The sequence below is a fragment of the Piliocolobus tephrosceles genome, chromosome 3 (assembly GCF_002776525.5).
Source record: "Piliocolobus tephrosceles isolate RC106 chromosome 3, ASM277652v3, whole genome shotgun sequence".
NCBI classification, from domain to species: Eukaryota; Metazoa; Chordata; class Mammalia; order Primates; family Cercopithecidae; genus Piliocolobus; species Piliocolobus tephrosceles.
Window position 1 is genome coordinate 175,738,230 of NC_045436.1, and position 24,080 is coordinate 175,762,309.

A 24,080-nucleotide genomic window follows, 5' to 3' on the forward strand; every position below is an offset into this window, starting at 1 on the left:
TGTTGCAAAGGACAAAAACCACATAAATAAGTGGCCATCATGGGACGCTGTCCTCCCTGAAAAGTTCCCTGATTTTGTGGAAGAGCCAAGGGAGTTTTTGGGCCATCCTCAGGTCCAGGTGTTCTTGGGCGAGATCACATTTTATGTTTCTAATACATTTCTTTGAATAGAGCAAAGCAATTGTTAAGGCTTACATTGGAACGTTTGCTGCAGAGATGAAGTGGCACTAAAAATAGTGTGGTAGGGGGGTGATTTGGAGGGAGGGGTCTGAGAAAGAGCTGTGCTGGCTCACTAAGTGGGTTATCTGGCAGCTGGCCCCAACCCTCTGCGGGATCTGTAGACCCTGTCAGTCTGGCTGGTTCCTGACTGCTGAAGGATTGAACCTTGGGAAGGACTCTGCATCTGCGAGCCTCTGGCACTGAACACAATGGTCAGTCTGCCCTCTGGGAGCCCGCATTCCCACAGGGCAGTCCTCAGAGTGCAGGGGTCATTTCTGGGGCAGACCTAGGTCTCCTTTTCCTGAGGTTATTTCCATGCTACTGTTCTGTCTGCCTTGGCGCTGGGGCCGTGGTTCCAGGCTGCCCTTGGGAGTCAGCGAGGGCCCTGTGACAGGCGTGTGGTTTGGCCGTAGGCCCAGGACAGGCTTCCTGGAGGAAGGGGCCATTAGAGGTGGCCCACCAGAGATAGCTTAGCTCGTGGATTACGCCTGAGCCCAGGGCCCGAGCACAGTGGCTCTTCTTGGTGCAGTCCCTTGTCTCCGTGAGTTTACGGAGAGAGGGAGCCCTCCCCATCCTCACTCTGTCCCCTGCACTGCTGGTGACTAACAACTGAAGGTGTGCCTCTATTTTCACGTCCCCTGTGGACTCTTAGCAGGGCAGGCACTTGGCCTGTTGGGCTCACTGCTCTGCCTCCGGCATGGCATTTGACACCCAGCTGGCCCTCAGTCAGTGTTTGGCAGCTGCATCAGGGTTGTCCTCATTAGATTGGGGTCTGAGCAGTCGCTCCCTAGGTCCCACTGTCTCTTTCCTACCCCAGCTGCTTCTGAGAAGAATTAGAAAAATAAGCAGGATCCAGTGGGGGAGGGGCTGATGCTCTGGTAGGGGAGGCAGGAGGAAAACAGCTGGGAAACCAGGCCTGGGATGGAATCTGAGCTGATGGGCAGAGCAGGCAGTGGCTTGCTGAGCCCGGGGAGGTGGGACGGCTGGGCTGACCTGTGTGAGAGGGTGGGATGCCCTCTGCCTTGTCCTGGAGAGCGTTGTCTTCTCCCTGGGGCAGCATGGGCCTGGGCGGGCCTGAGCACAGCAGACCACGCGGTCACATGTGCATGTGTGAATGTGTGCATATGTGTGCGTGTGTGGTCATGTGTACATGTGTGGGTATGTATGCTCCTGAGTGTATATGCGTGTCCTTCCTGTACACACAGTACTCCCCTCCAATGCTGCCAGCCTGTGGTGACTTCCTCTTCTGACCTCTTCTTCCCCTGCAGCCTGTTTTATCAGTGAAAGGACTTCACTAAGCCGATCTTCAGGTCCCCTTTGGAGCTCACCTCGGGCAGCACAGCAGGTGGTCTTCCTGGACCTCACGCAGAGGACTGGGCCCTTCTGGGACTCCCCTTAGTTAGTGCTGTTCACTGGATTTGGCATCTCCTCTTGCCTGTCCCCGCAGCTGGACTGAGAGCGGGACAGTTAGGTGCATCTCCTGCATCTCAGGGCCTGGCTCATTCGCGGCTCGGGCTGTGTGTCCGACAAGCCCGCAAGCAAGGCATCTTTGTGGCCTGTGCAGAGCCTCAGTTAATTCGTGGACTAGTTCCACCTGACTTGTAACGAGCTCTTGCTGTGCACTGAGGACTAGGAGACTGCACATCTTAACTCATGAAACCTGTGGCAGCCCTGTGAGTGACTCTGTTATTTCCCCTCTTCTGGATAAGGACACAGGCCACATTGCTTGCTGAGCCCCACAAAGCCTGTATGTGGCAGAGGCTGGATTTGAACCCAGGGCCCCTGCTCCGAAGGCCTGGCTCTTAGCTGCTGCCCTCTCTTGAGCTGCTCAGCTCCATCAAGAAAACAAAAGCTCTTTTCACTGGAAGCTGCTGTAGAGTTGTGGTGGGTGTTAACGTGGCCTGAAGATCCTCTTAAAAAGGCGCCCTTACCTGCTTAGCGGATGGGGCTAAGGTTTTAAGCCGTGAAGCCTTGAGATAGTCTAGAATGCTCCCATTTCTTCACACCAACACAGTGCTCATTTGGAGAGGGTGTGTCAGGATTGGGATTGGTACTTGGTGACAGGATCGTGGTGGGGGTTTGGGGGTATGTGGCCCCTAGTGTTGCTTCTGTTACAATTGGCTGCCCACGCTCCGGTGAGGAGAGAATCAGCATCAAGTTCTGTGTATAGTTCTCCTTCCCCCGCAACACCCACCTGCTAGTCTCACAAAAGAATCTTACGCTTGCATTCCTGTGAGTTGCGGAACTGCTCGGTGTGTGAGTGAGGCTGCTGATTTGCCAGGCAGCAGCACGCTGTGGGAAGCTGCACAGGGAGCCGGGTCTGCAGGCCCGGGTGGAGGCCGCCAGACCATGCTGAGGCATCGCACTGGGCAGCACGCTGCACCCTCACAGCTGTGCACCTCGTTTCCAGAAGTCACTGCAGCAACTGCACAGGAGAGACAGGTGTAGCCAGTGTCGTCCCATTCCACAAAGGTGGCCTGAGGCCCACACGTCAATTCTGATGCCCCTACAAGAAAAGAAACAGTGAGAAAATTCAACCACTTCCTGGCATATGGGAGTTTGCCATCATGTGTCCCTGAGGCCGGGTTTGTTATCCAGATGATCTCTGGCAAAATGCAGAGGCCCCGAATGGCAGGCCTCTGGAGGCCACGGGCTCTGACTTAAGAGTGGCTGAATATCGTAGCCCTAAGACACGTTCTCTTCACTAGGGTTTTTCCTCTAGAAAGCCTAAGCAACCAGACATGCTGAGTGGGCCTATGGCCACGTGGCCCTGGCCTGGCAGTGACGTGTGGCTCTCACCCCACCGCCCCTCACTGTGCCCCACAGATGTGTCTGGGAAGCTCAGGATCTGGGATACCACGCAGAAGGAGCACCTGTTGAAGTACGAGTACCAGCCTTTCGCTGGGAAGATCAAAGACGTTGCTTGGACTGAAGACAGTAAGAGGATCGCCGTGGTCGGGGAAGGAAGAGAGAAGTGAGTCACTACTCTCAGCCCCTCCCTGCCCTGTTCCCGTGGCTCATGCATCCACGTGCCATGACCCTGGTGGGAGGGGGATGCGCTAATGTCGGTACTAACTTGGACTCGTGAGGGTTGAGCTCCCGGTAGGTGCCGGGCCCTGTCAGGACTGGCTGCGGCCACAGGTAAGGCAGAACTCCACATCACAGTGGGTTTGCCACCAGGGCCCAGCACTTGTGTATCTCTCTGACGTCCTGAGTCCCTTGCCTCCTAGAACCCCAGCTGTCATGCCCACCTGCAGGCAGCAAGAAGGGGACGGAGTGAAAGAGCAACACCGCTTCCGTTGGGGTCCCTCACAGCAGCTGCCCCATGAAGCTGCCAGGGAGGCTGAACTGTTTGTTCCAGCTGGGCACCTCCCCCAAGGGTCCCTGATGGAGGAGGGAGAGGCAGTGGCTGCTGGCTGGGTGGCACTTGGTGGCTACTGACCTCAGGGGCCTAGCAACTGGTGAGGTCAGTGCTGGAACTCAGGTTTTTTTACTTCAAGAGAGTCAGATTCCCCCTGCAGCACCATGGCTGGCCATAAGCCCTTGAACTTGACAGTGGCATGTCTGTTCTTCACTGCAAGGCACTTTCTCGTACGTGTTCCGGTAGGTGTTTTTCCATGGCTTTTCAAGTCGTTCCTGTTGGTCTTAATTCCTTTATTCAGTAGCAAATAGTAACTAAAACAGTGTTTTTGTTGAATGTCAGCCAAGAATAGGGCATCTCATTCCTGTAGGGAATGGTAACTGTTCCCTCCCAACAGAACTGTAAGGAGAGCAGCGAAGCCATAAAGCTAGCCCCAGGCCCTGTGGCGTGGGGCCCCACAGACACACACACGCAATCCCTTCCCGAAGGTGCTGGCTTGCTCCCTTTTGTTCTTGGGTCCTTTGGACAAATGCCTCGTGGAGCCAGAACCCTGGTGCTTCCTTCGTTTGTCCCTGTGGCATTCTGAGCTGCCTGCTGACAGTCGCTCCATCCTCTGTGCACTGGCAGCTCAGCTGTCAGATTGCTTACCAATCTTCTGGGATTGATTTTTTTTTTTTTTTTTTTGTCTTCCATCCTTCTCTTTGGGTCAAGGTTTGGAGCAGTCTTCCTGTGGGATAGTGGCTCTTCTGTGGGTGAGATCACAGGACACAACAAAGTCATCAACAGTGTGGACATCAAGCAGAGCCGGCCATACCGGCTGGCCACGGGAAGCGATGATAACTGCGCTGCATTCTTTGAGGGACCCCCATTCAAGTTCAAGTTCACAATTGGCGTAAGTGAACTTCACTTTCTGGGTGAAATTTATGGTTTGTATATGAGGCTGGCAGAGGCTGAGCCTGTTTAGGTGCTGATGGCAGAGACCACAGCACATGCCACGTATGCCATGATACACAGATAGAAGTGGGCTCCCAGGGGTGTGCAGAGAGAGGGAGGGCTCCCCCACCCAGCACTCGTCCTCCCCAGGCCCTTAGCTGGGCATGGATGGTTCCCACAAGGAAGGGCCCTGCCCTGTGACAATGTGCGCATGTCAGGGGTTGGGGCAGGGACGTCCCTGAGGCTGCGTAACCAGGCGAGCATCTGGGGCTGGAGGTGTTCGTTAGAGAGGGGAGCCTGTGGGGCCTGCTGTGAGCTGGGCCACCAAAGTGGCAGAGGAAAGGAGCTTGCGGGACATCCAGATTGGTCTCTCGGGGGGCCTCCCCTAGAGACAGCGAGGGCAGTGATACGCCTGCAAAGTGACAAACGGTCAGAAGACTAAAAGATACTGTGTGGAAGAAATGTGCCAGAAATGTGGCATTGGAGTGCTGCAGGCTTTGGGTGTAGCTGGCAGCATCCCAGGCCCACGCTGTGCATCCACCCCGCCTCAGACAGGCACCCAGGCCTCGCCAAGCCTCCTCACTTCTCCCTTCTGCGCTGCAAGATGGGGGTGTACGGGGGCCAGCAGCATCTGAGGGTTTTGACTATGAATTTGAAGTAGGAGAGCCACCTGGCAGGTCTGGAGCATCTGTGATGCCCATTTTCCTGCCCCAGCCTTGTAGGAGTGAGGGGAGGAGCCCAGCAGCCGGTCTCAAGCACAGCCCCACGGCTCTGCCCCGGCTTTCCCCATCCCGCTTGTGCTTGTGCTAAGGATGGACGAGAACAACGGACCCAGAAATGCGCTTTTTGTTTTTTTGTTTTTTTGTTTTTTTACATCCTTGGAGGAGGTTGTGTTTGCAGATTGGACCAAGGTCTGGGGACTCCTTCTCTTGGGACCGTCAGTAGTTTCACTGTCTGCCTCATGGAGGACTAATGAGATCATGTCCTTAAAGTGGCTCAGTGAGGAGCACTATTGTAGTGACATCATAATAGCCTGCACAGTGCAGCTGGAAAGGGTGAGGACAGGACCCACAAAGTGGGCAGAATTTCCCGAGACTGTTCTTAGCTTAGGGTACAGGAGGGCTTTCCAAGGATGCCTGGTTCGTAGTGAAACAGGCTTCATTTTGTTGCAGAGCCGCAGGCTGAGCTGGGCCTAGCCGGGCAGGTGAAAGCATAGGGAGGCTCCCTGTATACAGCTGAACACGCGGCAGCTCTCAGACCCTACTCTTGTGGCTACCGCCTAATGGGTAGGTAGCGGAGACCTGGCTATTTTGGGAGCTGTATTGAAGGCTGTGGCTTCAGGCCATGTTTCTTCACTGGGGTGGAGGCACTGCAGAGTAGGGTGAGTAACGCTGAGTCAGCTGCACACCCCATCTCAGCCCAGGGCGGGAGGAAGCAGCTCAGAGGCTGCTGTGGTAGCCGGAAGCCAGCTGCGGGTGGGGGCTCCTTTACCTGCCCTGGGAGGGATCATTTCCACTCTGCAGTGGTGCATTAAACCCAGCACAGGGTGCTCTGCGGGGTCGGGGGCTCAGGTTTGTTCCAGGGTGGGCTGGAGCCTGCCTTCTTCACCAGGCCGCTGTGCTGCTGTGTGCTTGCTTGGGTGCTTGGCCAGAACACTCTTTCTCTTTAGTTGTCCTTTCTACCTTCAGAAAGGACTTCACCCCACAGCCCTGGCCCAGGGGTGTTGGATAGAAATGTCTCCCCAGCTAGCCCAGCTCCAGGGTGGATACCACCATGTGTCTTGAAGTCTTTTGTGGAACCCACAACCATGGCCCTGCCTGAGGACCTGGGAGAAATAGAAAGGGCTGTGGCCTGGCACAGAGCTAGCTGGCTCTGCCCCCCTCGGGCGAGTCATGCCTCTGGGCCCTCCCGGAAACGGTGACAGTGACCCTTCCATGCTGCACCCTCAGCCGCAGGGAGGGTGTGAGAGGCAGCAGTGACCATCCACATGCTCAGGAGACATGTGCGGACTCAACTGCCCACGCATAGGAAGGACAGGAAGGGTGCTCAGGGACCCCACACCTGCCCCCAAATACCTTCTGAGTTGCTGATACACTTTGGTGTGTGTCTGCACTTAAGCCCTCCGGACCCCAGAGGAAAGCTGTGGTCGTGCCCTCCACGACCAACCCCAGAGAAAGGGAGCACGTCCAGGCTGGGGGGAGTGAGAGGAGGCGTGAGTTAACATGAGGCCCAGCCACAGCCGGTGTTGAGGACATGGTGGGCTGAGCATCGCTGGGCTTCCTTCCGTATGTGGGCTCTTCTGATGCGGTCGGAAAGCCTGGGATGTGGAAGTTCTCAGGAATTAATTGAGCCTTTTATAGTAAAAGATTTTTAAAACTCAAGTATATGTGGGCATTTTTTATTTTAGAGGGAATTAAGTTCTACTTATTGTGGAATCCACACAGCAGTGTGTCTCTTTTCAAAACCCAGATCTCTCATTCTGCAGCTCATGACGACTGGGTCTGGGCTGCCTTTGCCTCGGCACCAGCGCTCGGGCTGTGGTGGCCTTGCCTGCTGCCCCTCCCCTCCAGAGAATGAGCCGCTGGGCTGTGGCGGCAGCTCGGGCCTGTCTTCATCTGCGCCTTCCCCACCCACTCCCTGCAGAGGCCCCATGTGGCCGGGACCAGGAAACTGGCCTGAGCTTGGGGGTGCAGAGGTGGGGTGGTAGGTGCTTCCCTAGTCACCTGGGTGGGAGAGGGACTGGCATGCGACTGTGGAGGGACCAGCTGGGTCGAGTTGGAGCTGCTGCCTTGAAAAGGAACAAGGCATGTTCTGAAGGTGTTTCAGTAGAAGCTGAAGCAGAACTCCCGTGACGCTGTGCCTGAGCTGAAACGCAAGCAGTTATTCGCAAGGAAAATGAGGGACCCTTCCAGTGGAGTCATTTCCGAGGAAAACGAGGGGCCCTGCCTGTGGCGTCCGGGAGGCCACCTTCATCTCGCTGGCCCGTGTTCGGGGGTCACATGGCTTTTCTTTTTTGTTGAAGAGCCCATTGTGCAGAGCAAGTGTGGACTCCCGGCCCAGCTCGAGCCAGGCTCCCCTGTGTGTCCCTCGTCCTGAGGGACCGTAGCCCAGCTTTGGTCTTCATTTGCCTGAACCTGAATGAGGCTCCAGGAAGATGGGGGTGGAGGAACATTTGACCTGGAATAGGCCCGGGTGCCGGCTCATCCCTACCCAGTGACATTGAAGATTCGGTGGGTGACCTGCAGAAGTAACTCCCGGGATCTCAGGAGAACATTTCTGAAAAGAGACCGAGACTGGGCACAGCAGTCTTGGTCTCCAGCGCTGGCGTTCTGTGAACCCAGGGGTAGGTTCCCCTCGGAGGGTCTGACCATGGCCTGAAAAAGGGAGGGTGGCGAGACCATCTCCCTGCCTCCCCCATCTTACCCATGGGGAAGTCTTCATGCTAGGCAGGCTCCTGGGATAGGTACTCCTGGATGGGTTTCAAGGCCCCACTGAATTTCTCTCTGTTGTCTGCCTTCGCCATGCGCATTACTTGGGCCAGGTTCTTTGCCTCTCTGGCTGTCTGCTTCCTCCAGTGGGGTGAGCAGTTGGTGGTCTAGGATGACCACACGCCCCCTCTGGAGTGTGGCCCACAGCTGTGTCCATGTCCCAGGTCCCAGGAGTTGCTGGTACACCGGATAGTTTGTGTCTCATGAAATGGTTACTTAGAGCAGCATGTCGGCCTGGGGGCTCAGCCTTATGCTGTGGAACTGAGAACTCACTGCCAGATCTAACAAGCTGTGATGCTAGGTGAGAAAATGTTCAGCACGGAGGACTCCTGGGTTCCCTCGCTAGGGTGCCACTGCTCCCTCTCTTCCGTCACCTCTGCTGCTCCCTCTGTCCATCGCCTCTGCCCTGTGGGGGCCTGGCGTCTCACGTAGTTCTCTTACTTGAGGCTGGAGCCAAGCAGGGCAGGAAACCTCAGCTGTGGCTGTTATCGGAAGTGCTGCCTTACTGATAGATAAGGAAAATTTGAGCTCTAAACAGGCAAGGTTTCTGGTGGTTTTTCTTTTTCCTATTTCCTTACTCAAGACAGGGCAGAGAACAGATGTTTCAGCCTTTCTGGCGTGTATGGTGGCTGCCTGGGCCATGCCCCTGTGATGGGTACGCAGGACCCCCTCCCTTGTCCTCAGCATGCGCCACCCCTCCTGTCGGCTGGCCTTGCTCTTCACTGGGCCGTTGGCTGACTCCTGAGAACTGGGGGCTGACAGCAGGGAGGGTGACCTGGCCCAGGTCACATGGCCAGTAGGTGGCTCAAGGACGGTTAGTTAGGATGAGCTTCTTGTCCCTTCACCTGATCCTTGTTCTCCAGGGAACATGGTGACTGAACTGACCCATGTTGGGTGATGGGAGAGGCAGGCGGGTGGGGGGGACCTGCTTTGTGCCCCTGAGCCCAGCTAAGTGGGCTGGGGCTGCAGGGCTGCCCCAGGGCACTTTGCAGGGAAGTCTGCTTGGAGGGATGGGTGGGCTGAAGGATGGGGGCCAGAGCCAGCTTCACAGGTCACCGTGTAAAGGTGTTTTGGGAACACCCACTGACCAAGGGCCATGGAGGCCCTGTGCTGGGCTTGTGTGGAGTGGGGGTGGGCATGGGGACCGAGAGCTCATAGGCATGGCTTCTACCAGCTCATAGGCATGTGAACAGCCTAAGGGTGGGCTTGTGGTCCTCTTGTGTACAGGGTCAGCTGAGGCTGGGGGCAATGGGGTGGGCTCCCAGAGGGTTCCTGCGCTGACCAGGCAGGTAATGAGCCTGTGTGTGCTAGAGACAGGCCAGCTGGGGCCTGTAGTGCTCTGTGCCTCTGATGTGGACATGGGTGTGGCACTTAATTATGACCTGAGTGCTTCAAGCCTCCGTGTTCTCAGTGGTGAAAGGGAACATATGGGTGGGAGGAAGTGAGGATTGTGGGGAGGGGGGCTCGTTGTTACGGGTCAGCCTTGGCTGTGTGTTTGGCTACAAGGGAGGACAGGCAAGAGTGTGTGGACCGGACACCGTGGGGTGTCCACCAGGGATGAGGCTGGACTGTGAGACTGCTGCAGCCCCGCTGGTTGGCTGGGGTGGGACAGGCAGAACCTCCCTGAACTCCCTGGGAGGTTCCCCAAACCCTCTCCCTCTTTGTTCACTGGCCTGGCCTCCCTGTGGAGAGGGCTATTTTTAGCCCTCGCTTTTTTTGGTTAATGGGCTTTTTGCAGCTTCTCCCTTTGAAGGGGCTATTTCAGGAGCAGACATCAGTCTCTGCATTTGGACTCCTTGGCTCGAGGTGCAGGAAAAGGTGATAAGGATGAGCTACTCAAGGGGCATCTGCGTCCCTGGACTGCCAGGCCCCTCCCCTGCCCCTGTTGGGTTCTAGGGCAAGGGAGGGACACATGACACCACCCTACTAGAGCCTGTGGGAGGCGCTGGCAGAGGTGAACCGCAGACGCGGATTTGAGGTCCTGGGGTTTGGGGAAGCAGGAGTGTCCTCGCTTCTGTGACCTGGAACTGGAGTAGGAATGTCCATGTTTTAACCTCAGGGAGCCACTGAAATTGGCACTTGTTACAGGTTGGAATTGAACAGTGGCTGAATAGTTTTCTCCAGTTTGTAGCAAGAGCCATCAGCATCCACTGTCCCACCCACTCATCTGGGTTAGGGTGATTCGGGCATTTGGAGTGAGCTCTTTTCTCAGTTCTTAACTCATTCAGTCAGAAGGACCCAGGGGGTTAGCCAGGCCCAGCCATCTCCCTGGCCCACTGCACCTCAAGGAAGCTCAGGCTGGCGTGGAGGAGCCAGTGCGAAGTCAGCGGCAAGGCGGGGCTGTGCTGGCGGAGGAAGCACAGTTGGGCAGCGAGAGAACTCAATGTGCCGGTCAGAGGTCTAGGATTCGAGCTGTGGTTATGTTGTGGTCAGGGTTGTGTGACCTCATCTGGAAGGAGTAGTGGTGCATACACCCCTGTGCACCCCACCCACAGGGGGTCTGGAAGGGCTTTGCCTCAGGCCCCCCCACCACTGCCTTCACCCCAGCCGGCTCCTTCCTGCAGCCCTCTTAGGGACTGCCCTGTGAGGCCCTTTGACACAGGGAATGTGGACCCTATGGGCTGACATGGACAAGGGACCGTGGGCCGTGCTGACACAGATAGGAGGTGGGCCCCATCGGCCAACCCCACCGGGAACCGGCCCTCAGCGCTGATGGCTCCCTGATGGCGGGTAACAGAAAGGGGGTTGCAAATGGGCCCGCGGAGTTAGGGATCTGACCTCTGGGATGGCTCTGGGTTGGAGCACCCCTAGGCTTGCCGAGCACCTGCCCAAGGCCCAGGGGCCAGCGCAGCTAAGATGAGAGCTCTGGACAGGAAACCGCAGACCAGATTCGTGCAAGTGATGTGGCTTGAGTTACCCGCCGCTCTGGACCTGATGTTCTCTTGTGAAGAATTTGCCCGCAGGCTCTCCGTGGCCCCTCGGGGGTAAAGCATCTCTGGAGGGCCCCAGAGCCCCATCTGGAAAGTTGGTTTTCATTCTCAGCAGCTGAATGGATTGGGCCTTCTGGGGAAACTGCTTTCCCCAACTTCACTTACCTGGAAATGCTAGAAAACTTACAACACAGACCGTTGAAGCAAAGAAGGCCAGCCTTAGAACTAGGGGAAAAGGTACAAAAGGAACTAAAGATGCAAAATGCAGAAACTGCACTTAAACACAAGGAAGGGTGACCTCTAGCACCAGAGCCAGAGACGACCGTGCAGTCTCGTGTCCCCCGTTCCATCTCCTAGTTAGCCCTGGGCCTGCCTGGGTATTGCATGCCTTGTAGTTCTGCACTGCATTACCCGGCCAAGCCTCTCAGCACCTAGGTGCTGGGGGCAGGCAAAGGGCTTGCCAGCCCCATTGCTCTTGAGCTGATCACAGACCTGAGCCCAAGTTCAGAATGAGCCAGCCTGCTGCTTCCATCCCTGTTCCTCGTGGGCAGTGACCACAACCTACAGAGGACGAGCCCTTCAGTCATAGAACAGAATACAAGCCCCACAACAGCGCTCCCTGAAATGAGGCAGGGAGGACAATCTGCTCATCCACTGGGATGGAAATGTGACTGTTGTCACCCTCAGTAGCTCCCGAGGAGCACTGGGACTCCCCTTGTCAGAATGTGGGATTTCTCGGGCCTTCATCTTGGTTAAAACACAGGTCAGTGCGGTGGGAGGTCCTGGTTCAGGTGCAGGGCCGAGGCCTGCTGACCCCAGCCGTGAGCAGGTCTTGGCAGCTCACCAAGACCAGTGGGGAGGGCTCACCAAGACCAGTGGGGAGGGCTCACCAGAGGGAAGCAAGTCTGGGTTGTCGGCCGAAGGAAATGGTTTAATCTTAGAAGTGCAGGAAGCCCAGGGTTGCTTTGGACCACAGCTCTGGGGTCGCATCACTCTTGGGCCTAGAGAGATTTTTGGGGCTGGGAGTGGGCCTCTCCATGAGAGCTGCCTGCCCTGCCGGGCTGAACCGGGTCTGTATCTTCTGCTGACTCTGACGGACTTTGTGGGGACATCGATTTCCTTGAGAGTGACCCTCGGGAATCCCAGCGCCTGATTCCTCTTTCTGGGCCTACGTTTCCTCATTGGTGAAATGAGCACAGCTCACCTTGGTGGGTTATTACATGAGTGTCAGAGGCAGCATTGATTACATGTGTTAGTCTGCTGCAGCTGCCATAACAAAGTTTGTTAAGCCACAGATTGGGTGCCTTAAATAATGGAAATTTATTCTCTGGAAGTCAGAAGTCTGTAGTCAAGGTGTGGGCAGGGACGCGCTCCCTCCGAGTCCTTGTCTTTCTCAGATACTGACAGCCCTGGGGGTTACCTTTGTGAGCAGAACTCCCATCTCTGCCTCCAGCTTCACTCCAACTCTGTATCTGTGTCCAGATTCCCCTCTTACAAGGACACCAAACCCTGCTGGATTTACAGCTCGCCCTATTGACCTCATCTTAACTGGATTGCATCTGCAAAGACCCTGTTTCTGAATAAGGTCTCACGGGGTCCCAGAGAAAACATTACACAATCAAACACATGCAGTTCCCCCACGCAGGTAGCTCATGCTTTAAAATTAAGTCCATGATTTACTTAGAGCATGGGGCAGGTTATCCGCTGTTATCCACCTTGTGTTGCATTGCTTTTCCTGAAGGTTAGTGTCCGTACCCACTGAGCAGCAAGCCCTTCCTGTGCTGAGCGTTGGTAGCACTGGATGTGCACTTGCTGGGTTAGCGCCGCCTGCAGGTGGGCGGCAAGAGGGCGGGGCAGGTGTTGGCAGTTTTGCGACTGCTTGTTTAGAGGATCATTCTCTGATACAGATTCTTGTTGACTGAGGAAAGAATGCATTCATTTCCTCATTCGAGTAACAGAGTTGCCCCTGGAAGTCATGTCATTTCCCCTTTGTCATTTAGGCTCTTGTTCTCAATGAGGGTCATAATCATTGTTTAACTTTTTTTAAAAGTCAATTATTGGCCGGGCGCAGTGGCTCACACCTGTAATCCCAGCACTTTGGGAGGCCAAGGCGGGCGGATCACAAGATCAGGAGATCGAGACCATCCTGGCTAACACGGTGAAACCCCGTCTCTACTAAAAATACAAAAATTAGCCGGGCGTGGTGGCGGGCGCCTGCAGTTCCAGCTACTCAGGAGGCTGAGGCAGGAGAATGGCATGAACCCGGGAGGCGGAGCTTGCAGTGAGCTGAGATTGAGCCAATGCATTCCAGCCTGAGCAACAGAGCAAGACAGGGCTGGGGCCTCCAGGAAGAGGCCTCCTGGTCTCAGCCATCGTGAAGCTTAAGGATCGGGGCTTGAGCTCTTTCAGAGCCCAGAGGGAAGAGGGTGGCTGCTGGGGACACCTCATTGAGGGGTGCATAGTTGGAGGCGGTCTGCCTTGGCTCGGGCTGATCGGCTTTCCCAGCAGGTAGAGCGGTCAGCATGGCAGAGAGGCTGGAGCAGACTCCTACCCCTCCACTGAGGGACTGCCCGGGACCTTTTTTTAAGCTCTGAACATTTTCCAGTGGACTAACAGTTCACACTGATGAACAGCTGGAGCTACAAGCAGACTATTTCATATAGAGCATTCTTGAACCTAGAGTCAGGCCTGTGGCCCCTCACCCGGCAGGTAATTGTTTTCCTGCAGGACCACAGCCGCTTTGTCAACTGTGTGCGATTCTCTCCTGATGGCAACAGATTTGCCACAGCCAGTGCTGACGGCCAGGTAAGACCTGGGATGGGTTTTAGGGCGGGGATTGGCTTGTCTGCCTGCTCCCGTGACCGCTGAGAGCCACAGGCTAGTCCTGACATGCAGAACTTAGACGTCGCCCTCCCCTTCTCTGCAGACATGTTGTCAGAGCCCAGTAAACGCATGTCTGCTTTTAAACCACACTGGGAGCTCAGTCTGTTAGCCCTCGTTTTCTAGAGCCACAGTCCATGGAGAAACTGCTTACACACACGTGACCCACATGTTTTTATTTCTTGGAAGATATACATCTATGACGGGAAGACTGGGGAGAAGGTGTGCGCGCTGGGCGGAAGCAAGGCCCACGACGGTGGGATTTACGCCGTGAGTATGAGTGTGTTTCCCAGCCTAGTGGGAATTTGGCCGAGTCCATGTGTCAGTCCATCCATACTCAATCTGGAGTTAGACAGAAACTTGAAATGAGGGGCTACAAGTCACGGCGGTTTTATGCCTCTGCCCAGAAAAGCTTTAAGGTTGCAGTGAGGTGAAGAGAAGGTAGTGGCTGGAACAGGAGACCTGGAGGCAGGTTTTGTCCTTGCCTCACTCATGTCCTACCTCCTCTGGGCTCCTTCTGTCCCACTCAGAAACAGTGGCAGTGGACAAGCTGCTTTTGGGGGTCTCTCTCCAGTCTAGTCCTCTGGCACATGACACACGGCTTTTCTCTGAATAGATTAGCTGGAGTCCCGACAGCACCCATTTGCTTTCTGCTTCTGGGGACAAAACTTCCAAGATTTGGGACGTCAACGTGAACTCCGTGGTCAGCACGTTTCCCATGGGCTCCACGGTTCTGGACCAGCAGCTGGGCTGCCTGTGGCAGAAGGACCACCTGCTCAGTGTCTCCCTGTCCGGGTACATCAACTATCTGGACAGAAACAACCCCAGCAAGCCCCTGCGCGTCATCAAGGTAAGGCCTGCCCTGGGGAAGGCTCCGTCCCCTGGGTGGGCAGGGAAGAGCCCAGTGTGCCCAGCAAGGAAGGGGAACCGAGGGAAGGCCAGGTGGAAGCTAGAGAGGTGTCCTCAAGCCTCCTTGGCCCTTGGGGTTTTGGTGGAAGGGTGGGATGCTGGTTGCTTTCTTGGGACATGAGTTTAGCCATGGTGGTGGGCCAGGTGCCAAGCTCCCCTTGAGCTACTGTAAGAGCTGGAGCCTAGGGATTCGGAGCAGTGGCCATCGCCCCCAGCTGTTGAGAGCGGTTACTTCCCACAGGGCTCGGCCTTCCCTGAATTGGGAGTGCACAATCCCTGAATGTGTGACTCCTAAGGACCAGGTCACCTCAGCATTCACGCATAGAGTCACGGTTCCTTTGTGCCGGGGCAGTGGGGGCAGCAGCATTGCTGAGATGGGAAAGGCTGAACCATAAAGGCTCACTAGATGAGACCCTGAGGATGGAGGTTCCTCGGGAGCGCCTCCTTGCTGGGCCCACAGCCCAGGGTGATGAGTGTAAAAAGGAAGGCGTGCACAGCATGGGGCGAGGAGGTTGTTGCCTGGGGGAGCTGAGGGCTCTTGTCGACCATGCTCCAGTGGGCCTCTGAGCGGGATGGTGAGAAGTTGTACACAAGTGAGTAAGGCTTCGCTACTGCCCAGAAAAGCAGTTTCCCGTGGGCCATCCCCGACGGTGTTCTCCAGGTGTCAGCCCCCAGGTCTGCCATCCCGTGTCTGTTGGTGGGGCTGCCCTGAGAGCGCTCTTCTAATACCACTGCTGCCCACTGTCTGTGGCCAGTGCACCTGGCCTGCCGCCGTGGCTAAACTCATGTCCCAAAAAAGCAACCAGCATCCCACCCTTCCACCAAAAAACCCCAAGGGCCAGTTATCAAAATCCCCATGTCCCAACTCTCAAATGCCACACCTGTGTGAGTCATGCCGGTGCTGGTGTTCGGCGCTGATCTGGGCTGCAGTGGAGCTGAGCAGCCCGTCTCAGCCCAGGCTGCATGTTAGAACCACTTGGGAGCTCTAAAAAGCGCTGGCTGCTGACGCCCCAGAGGCACTCAGTTTACAGGGAGGTCTCCAGAAGGAACACCTGTGGGCATCTGGGCAGGGCTGGGAGTGTTTCTGGTGAGTTCCAGGCATTGAGCATGCACACAAGTCTCCTGGCCTCTTGCCGAGTGCATGTTCTGATTCAGCAGTAAGGTGGGCCTGAGCCCTGCTGGTGAGGGCTGTGCTGGTCTGAGGTCCACACTGTAAGGGGCCGGACTGGTGGGACGCCACATTGGAAGGAGGCAGCCCAGCTCAGCATCTCTTACTGGGGCATGCGATGATTTTTCCCCACATCTCTGTGGAAAAGACGGAAGTAGCTGCATTCGTTGCCCATTCTCCAGTCCCACTGGTAACTCTTGTGTACCTGTCTCCAAGGAGACCTGCCTCCAAAGATCCATGCCATATTGTGGCAACATGTGGCATACCACAGAGATCAAGAATTCCTGCGGAAAATCCCTGAGCTCAGAGGAAAGGGGCTGGCCTCCCTCTGCAGGGGAGAGGCATGAGGAGCCTGCACCCCAGCCGTTATTTTTGTCCCAGGATTAGATACGGAGGGCTAAACGCCTCCCTCTGGAAGCAGCTGTCTGGTTGTACACCAGCCTTGTGTGCCCTCCACTGTAGCAGTCAGGGAGGTCAGGGTAAGAGCGTCAGTGTTCACAGACAGCCTTGGGCTTTTGCAGTGGTCAGAGAGACCCCTGCCCTCAGCAGGGCCAGCATTTCTGGGCAGGGAGAGAGAAGAAACCTCACAAACCAGGGCCTGAAGCGAGTGTGGCCATTGAAGGCCTCCTGGACTGACCCCCTTGCGGCATCCACCCTGACGGGTGCTAGTCGGCTGGGTGCAGGCCACATGTCTGCACACGTTAGGTGCTCAGGTGCTGGGCCTTGGTCAGACGCAGGTCTGGGCCCAGGTCTGGGTTAGGTACCTTGGAGGGGAATGAAGGGCAGGGTCTGTAGGTGACTGGGTAGCTTTGGAAAGGTTTCTTAGGGCTTGTGGGCCATGCATTCAGGCAGCTGGGGCTACTAGGGCCTCAGAACATCTGCACTGCCATGGGTTGAGGGGCGTCTGCCCCCTCTATTACCCAGAAGCTTCGCTGGTAGAAAGTGGGTGGCAGAGGGCAGGGCGGTGTGTCCTCAGCTTACCTGCCCGGTGCATCTCCTCCACAGGGCCACAGTAAATCCATCCAGTGTCTGACGGTGCATAAAAACGGCGGCAAGTCCTACATTTACTCTGGGAGCCACGACGGACACATTAATATCCTTTGACTCACAGAGCTGGCTCCGGAGCCACTGGCTCTAGAGGAGAATTTCCTGTTCCCACGGTGCCAGAGGCCAGGCCAGCCAGGTGGCTCCAGCTGCAGCCACAGCCACATGCTCTTCTGACCAGTGTGGCCTCTAGGGGGTGGCCTGTCTGCACATGGGGCCCTGGCAGCTCCAGGGCTTGAGCTCCACGGGCGGCTCCGACCTGGTCAGTCCCTTCTTGTCATGCAACCCTGAGAGTGTGGCTTAACGGCCCTGAGCTTGGGCTGCCACTCTCCCTGCCAGCGGCAGCTGGCGCCAACCTTGGCCCTACTCCACACGGTGGGATTCTTGATTTCTAGAATTCACAGGCACCTGGACACCCTTACGTTGGGTCCCCTTTTTTAAAAAATAGGAAAACTGGAGCCCAGAGAGCTGACGTGCCCTCCCCAGAGTCACGCAGCCTGTGGTCCGCAGAGCCAGGGCTGGAGCTCCTGTGAAGTGCTTTGTGGCCCTTCGGTGATGTTCCCTGGAGGTGTTTGTGTCTCCTTTGTAAGTCCTTGTCTTGGTTTCTTTAAACGAGTCCTGATTTCTCCCTGATGATGGGGGCTTCTGTTGTGTTTTTCCTGCATGGCCTGGAGCTAGTGAAACCCTGCTCACTGGGCTGTCTTGAATCTTGGAGCCACCATCTGCAGACTGCTTGGGCAGGGAGGCCCACACAAATTGCTGATGAAGGCACCTGCTGTGCGTTGTCCTGCTGCCCCCCCCCGGGCACCGTGCCATGTTGGAGACTGCCTTTTGTGTGGACAGCTCTGGTCTGCATGTGCTGTACCTCCCAGAGGGACTGTCCAGGACCCAAGGAGGTCCCCCCAGTGCTGGGAGAGGAGGGCAGACATGCCACCCTCTGCCCCCAAAATGTAAAGAAACGTGGGGGTAGAGGGGTGTGCCTGCCCGATAACTAGTGGCAGAGGAACCTGGAGTCTCCCCGGCTTTCTGGTCCCCAGTGAGCCTCCAACATGGCTCCCTTTCTGCCTCAACCCAGTTCCTATGTGGTGCACCCACACTTCGCTATCCCTTCCCAAGAACATGTCAACAGTGAACACTGCTGGCTTCCCGGGGGGAATGGTTATATCCGTTTGCAATGACATTCTCATTTGTTGATGTAAACGGTGAATCTTAGGACTGAAGCCACACTGGAGAACACCCAGCCGTCCCGGGAGCTGGGCTTTTCCTTAACCCTGCTGTACATTACTGGGATTCAGAGACGGGGGAGAACGACTCCTTCGCTGGGAAGGGCCACACGAACCAGGTGTCCAGGATGACCGTGGACGAGTCGGGGCAGCTGATCAGCTGCAGCATGGACGACACCGTGCGGTACACCAGCCTCACGCTGCGGGACTACAGGTGAGAGTGCTCGGGTCTGCGGGGGTCCCAGATGAGCCTCAGCTCCCTGCTGAGGCTTGTGCCACCAGCAGTTCCTGTTCTGGAGGATGCCTCACCTGCTTCTTTCATCTCTCCCGCCCTGTCCCCAGCATTGCTCTCTTGTTGTTGGGCCCTGAGCCCAGCACTGTGTTACAGATCCAAGTGGTCTGGGTAATGCTCTTGCCCACAGACGATGGCCAGGGGTGGACTCTGCCCTGGAAGCAGGGGCAGCAGATCACAGCCCTGTTCTTCAGGAGCCTGCTGCGGTCTCCCTGTCTCCCTTTTGCTCATCGGTAAAGGCGGGTACAGTGGAGCCTGCCTCAGGCCATTGTGGGTTAGGTGAGCCTGGCATAGGGCAGGTGCTGAGAACAAGACAGCATTCCCCTTCTGCTCAAGGGTGAGATGGGCACACAGTGATCTGGTTAAAAGACAATGTCTTGTTTGTTGCTACTCTTGGGCCTTTGATGGGCAGTCAGTGGAGCTAGGAGAGTAGCAGTTTGCAAGTGATCTGAAGTCCTAAATGCAGTTGGAGAGACTTGAAAGGGAAATGTTCCAGGCCCTGACAAGGCCACTGCACATCCAGTGTCCCCACACCCAGGTCTGACCCCTCCTCTGGCCCTACATTTCTTGTGTAGACCTCTCTGTGACCCAGTAGTCCTGCCTAAGTCGTGTTGCCTGAGAGATGGGGACTCCCGGGGCCTGTTGATGGGAGCCTGGCACAGGATACAGCACGCAGCTCCTATCAAATGTGCTGTCCTTGTTGCACAGACCCTGGCTGCCTGGCGGACTGGGCATCTGTAGATAAATTGGGCCTTCCGATGAGTGGCAGAAGTGGCCCCAGAGCCCAGGCATCTATCTGGGCCCTGGTCCTCTTTCTAGTGCCCTGTGGTGACCCCACTCTTTAACACGTCCCATGAAGATCTTCCCTGGGCCAGGTAACCCAAGGCAAGGTCCTTACAGAGCCAGCCTTGGCCTGGTGACCTTGCTGCAGAGCCTTTGGGGATGCCACACTTGGCCCAGTGACACAGAAATTCTCTTGATTATCTCAGTTTTCAAGAAGTTTGTGTGTTTGAGTCTTTCTAGGACAAATTTTGGTAGCATTGGCCAAGGCTAAAGATAACATGATTTTCACCCGTTACAGGTAATGGATTCTTAAAAGTTACCCATCCAGTTTGGGGAGCAGAGCTCAATTCTGTCTGTGCTTAGTAAACTCCAGAGTCTTTAGCCAACAGGGGGACAAAAGCCACATCTGGGTGTAATGAGGGTTTACCACAGATAAATAGGAGCATAAACAATGCCCCTTCACTGCCTCCCACCACTCCTTCCCACCCCCCACCCGCGCCCCCATTATGATTTATAATCTCTGCACCAGAGTCATGGGTCATTTTTTTGCCACCACCCCTTATTTTAGCAGGTCTCTCCAGTATAGATGGCAGTAGAATTGCCTTCTCCTAAGGAGCAAGATTGCTGTGGTTTAACAGTAACTACGTATGCATACCTACACTGAGCTGCTGCAGCGTCACAGTAATGTGCTTCCTTTCTCTCCAACAGCGGACAAGGAGTTGTGAAACTTGATGTTCAACCAAAGTGCGTAGCTGTCGGCCCCGGGGGATACGCCGTGGTCGTGTGCATTGGGCAGGTAGGGACCTGGCTTAGTGTTTGGGTCGGAGCCTGCAGCTGTGTGGTGCCTGCTTGCTGAATTTGACTTGTGTCCCGTTTGACAGTTGCTCTAGTCAGTGTTTTGGTTGAGCGCTCATTTGCAGTGCACCAAGGGATCTCACAAATTTAATCCTCACCGCCATCCTGTCAGTTGTACAGATGAAGAAATGGAGGCACAGAATGGATAAGTTGGTTGTCCAAGGCCGCAGCTGGTTAGAGGGCAGAGCTGGGATTTGTCTCTTAGCCTCAGACAACTCTGCATGCCCATCAGCCTGTAAGGTCTATGAGAGACTCTGTGAGGTGGGCCTGCCTTTGCTCCTGTACACATCCCAGCCCTGCTGCGTTGTAGCTGTGTGACTTCCAGCATTTACCTCACCCTCTCTGAGCCTTAGTTTCCCATCCCCAGCACTCCCAGATCCAGGTGATTATGAGGAAGTACATGTAAGGCCATCTTGGTTCCTTTTACAGATGAGGAGGCTGAGGCCTAGAGCAGCTTGGTACTTTCCCACATGCAGAAGGGTGTCACCTGACTCCCCAGTCTGGCTTCTCACCCCAGACAGCGGGGCCACCTGCACACCTTTGGAATATCCGGACCAAAGCCACCTGAGACCCAAGCCTGACCCACTTTATACAGAATTCTGCTCTGCAGAAGATATTATCTGTTGGCGAGCCTAGGCTTGCTGGCATGTAGACCGGGGAAGGCAAGGGGCACCTGTTGGCATGAGTGGCGAGCCCTGCTAAAGAAAGCTGCTTTCAGGACCCTCCAGCCCTCTTTTGCCTTGTGAACTTAATTGCTTTAGGGAGAGTGGATTTCTCTGTGTCCTAGATAATAAGAAATCCCTGCCAAGTAATTATTGCAAACAGCCTGGACAGCCAGTGGGGCTGGGGAGGTGCAAAGGGAATCCACACATGGAGTGCCTCGGGGCCTGGGGGAAACGCTACAAAGCGGAGTTCTAGAAGGCTGGCAGGTGGCCTATCTCTGTACAGCAGGGCTCTTCCCAGCCAAGGGGTCTGCACATGGGGCTTTGTGGGTGAGGGGATGAGGCCTAGGGCAGAGTGCCCTGTGTCTCCAGACCCAGATTTCCTCATCTGTAAAGTTGTGGTCATCTTAGGCCATCCTTTCCCCTGAGGCTGAGAGTAAGGATCCCACGAGGATGGTCAGACGGACCCAGCAGGCGCCTGCCACCCAAGAGGTTAGAAAGGTCCTCAGTAGGGTTGTAATGTGTGGGGGACAGGCTACAGGTCCCTCCACCTCCTTGTGAGGCATTTTCTGTCTGATCTGCTGTTAATCACCCAGTCCTCCCAGGGCATCTGCAACCCCTGCTCTGGGTCAGAATTTTCTGCAGAGCTCCCTGTCACCAGTCAAAGGGTTAGGAGGGGCCTGGGATTTTAGATCAGGAAACAACCAGGTTCAAGTCTCATGTTAGACAAGGCTTCAGGCAAATGCTTAGGCCTTCATTCTTCGCCTGTGAGTAGGTAAGGCCACCCCCAGAGCCAAGCAGATGACAGAGGTGCGTCTTCAGTAGTAGGTTTTAGTCAGGGTGCTGCTACCGTTCATCCCAATCCACCCACAATCCATGCAGAAACAGAAGCCCAAAGGGTAGGGGCGGGAGCTGCCTGCCCTCGTGACAGCTGGTGGCTTGGGTAGGGGCACACTGGGATAAAGGCAAAACTCAAGAGATGAAGGCCACTCTGTCTGGGAGCAGTTGAGTAAGTTAGAACCGGAAGAATTGACAAGAAGGGGAGACAGAAGAAGGAAGGCCCCGCTGCAGAGCCTCTGCTGCACGTACCAGAGGCAAAGGCCCAGTGTGGGTGCCGAGGCTTGGATTCTGGGCGAGTCCCAGCTCAGCCCGTGGTAACTGGACCCTTGGGTGTGCAGCATAAGTGCTGTACCCCATTTTCTCCTCTGAAACGGGGAACCCGATCCCTGCCTTGTGGGGCTGGAACGCTCACAGCAGAGCGCTGGCACATGCCCGGGGGCTGTTGCTGTTTTTGTTTACTGTTGTTAGTACCTTTCTTACTCTAAACATTGACTCCTGTCTTCATGACAGCCAGGCACCACTGGCTGCTGAGGCCCAGGATGGTTATGGGCTGTCCCCTCATCCAGCAAGCAGCTGTGCTGGGGTCAAGCCTCGGTCTGTCAGTCTTAGAGCCCTGCCTGGTCAGCAGTGTGCCGTGTGGGCGTCCCCACTGCAGCCCAGACACCTGAGTACTTGGCACCCTGGCAGTTCTGAGGGCTGAGCAGCATGGCTCAGCCCACACTGAGGACGGTCTTCTGTCCTCTCGCCAAGCAGGTCAGGAGTAAAGGCAGTGCGGGGCTGGTGTGGCAGCCACCATGGGGGGTGCATGCTTCCCAGTGGGCTTGGGGCATCAGGAGAAGCAACCCTGACCCAGGGAGTAGGCACCGGTCTCCCGGCCACTGTGCTGTGCTGCCATCTGCGCTTCTACCCCTGCGAGTCATGCTTGACTGGGGAGCAGAGTCTGCAGACTGGAGCGTTCCAGCTCCACTGCCAGTCTGCTGGAGTCCGAGGCACACACTGCACAGCTGGGTGCCCGTGTTTTGTCTTCTGGGCGCCACGAGGTTCTCCTGTCTCCGGGCTGTAGGAGAACCATGCGCTGAACAACTCTTGTTTCTTTCTTTTGTTCTAAGAAGCCAGAACCTAGAATCCCGCGTGCCATCTGCTTTTGCACTGTAGCTTTGGGGTCTTGTTGCCCTGGGTGCTCCCGCCCTCCTGACACCTCGGAGCACTGTTCAGTGGAGTGCACTTATTTCCCTCACTGACTGGAGGAACTCAATTTCAGAGGCCAATTGACTTTCCAAGAGGTGGTGCTGTAGTGACTGCAGTGGAAGTAGTGTAGTGATGACAGGTCACAGTTAGGTGTGTTTCCTGCCCCACCTGACAGGGTCACAAGGCTGGGACTGAGTCCAGGTGGTGTGGCTCAGAGCCCCAGGTGGCCCTGCAAAGAGGTTGGGGACGGAGCCAAACCCAACTCCAGTGAGCCCTGACAGGGACACGCGCCTCCTGCCACCGAGGGCTTTGTCCCGAAGGGCTGGACCACCTGACCAGCTGCCTGTGTGTGCCGCAGATTGTCCTGCTAAAGGATCAGAGGAAGTGCTTCAGCATCGACAACCCCGGCTATGAGCCTGAAGTTGTGGCCGTGCACCCCGGCGGGGACACAGTGGCGGTTGGGGGTGCGGTAAGGCACTTTCCTCTCCTCCATGCTCTCTGTCCTTGGTATCTGGGTGATTTGGGGACAGTCTGAGCTGTGTGAGTACCAGGGCTGTCTCAGGGAAGGCAAGGGGTCAGGGGAAGGATGGGGGCGGGGGGGGCGAGGGACTTGCTCTGGGGCCCAGCCACCTCCTGCCACCCACAGCTGGAGCCTTCCCCTGCCCCCCTTGGCACTTCCCCCCACCTCACTGTCCGGATTCCCACAAGACTGGACAGTGAGGTAAGGAGAGTACCGAGGAGGGGACAGCTGGGTGTCAGAGCCAGCCCCATGAGTGGTGGGGGGAGCACAAGAGGGTAGCAGGTCAGGAAATGAAGGAACAGCATCCCCTGGGTCTGGGCTCTGCTCATAGGTTAAATGAAGAGTGACAGAAATTTCCCAGCATCTTCAAGGTGCAGTACTAACCAGGCATTTTACAATTTCCCTTGAGTTCGGCTTCGGCGCCCTTGAATTTGTGGGTGCGGCCCGGTCACAGTCTGCCTGGCCAAGTCCTGAGTGCTTTGTAGAAGAGCTCATTTCCGCTCCCCAGCCCTGGAGGGCAGCCCTCCGATAACCCAGTCCTGCAGCAGGCGTGGCAGTGCCCTCCGTGCTACGGGCCGGGTGGGTCTGCCTGCTGCCCGGTCCTTCAGGTGCCGGATGTGACCAGGGCATGGAGTGGCTTCCTCCACCGCCAGCTTAAGGGCTTCAGGAGACCAGCAGTGCCCTGAGGTACCAACAGCCGTTTTCATAGAGCTACATAGGTTTCAGGCCCATCCATGGGAAGAGCTATGCCCAGCGCCTGGCATGGGCCCAGCAGAGCAGCAGTCA

At 56.2% G+C, this 24,080-nt stretch overlaps 1 protein-coding gene across 1 annotated transcript in view; it reads left to right on the forward strand.

The window, feature by feature from the left end:
• Nucleotides 1-24,080, forward strand: part of WDR1 (WD repeat domain 1) — a 43,100-nt gene that overhangs the window by 15,369 nt on the left and 3,651 nt on the right. The window contains exons 4-12 of the mRNA XM_023206909.3: nucleotides 3,045-3,192; nucleotides 4,291-4,471; nucleotides 13,658-13,735; nucleotides 14,000-14,080; nucleotides 14,427-14,660; nucleotides 16,893-16,980; nucleotides 18,212-18,368; nucleotides 19,938-20,025; nucleotides 23,133-23,243. Of these exons, the coding sequence (XP_023062677.1) occupies nucleotides 3,045-3,192; nucleotides 4,291-4,471; nucleotides 13,658-13,735; nucleotides 14,000-14,080; nucleotides 14,427-14,660; nucleotides 16,893-16,980; nucleotides 18,212-18,368; nucleotides 19,938-20,025; nucleotides 23,133-23,243 (1,166 nt within the window). The remainder of the gene's footprint in view (nucleotides 1-3,044; nucleotides 3,193-4,290; nucleotides 4,472-13,657; nucleotides 13,736-13,999; nucleotides 14,081-14,426; nucleotides 14,661-16,892; nucleotides 16,981-18,211; nucleotides 18,369-19,937; nucleotides 20,026-23,132; nucleotides 23,244-24,080) is intronic.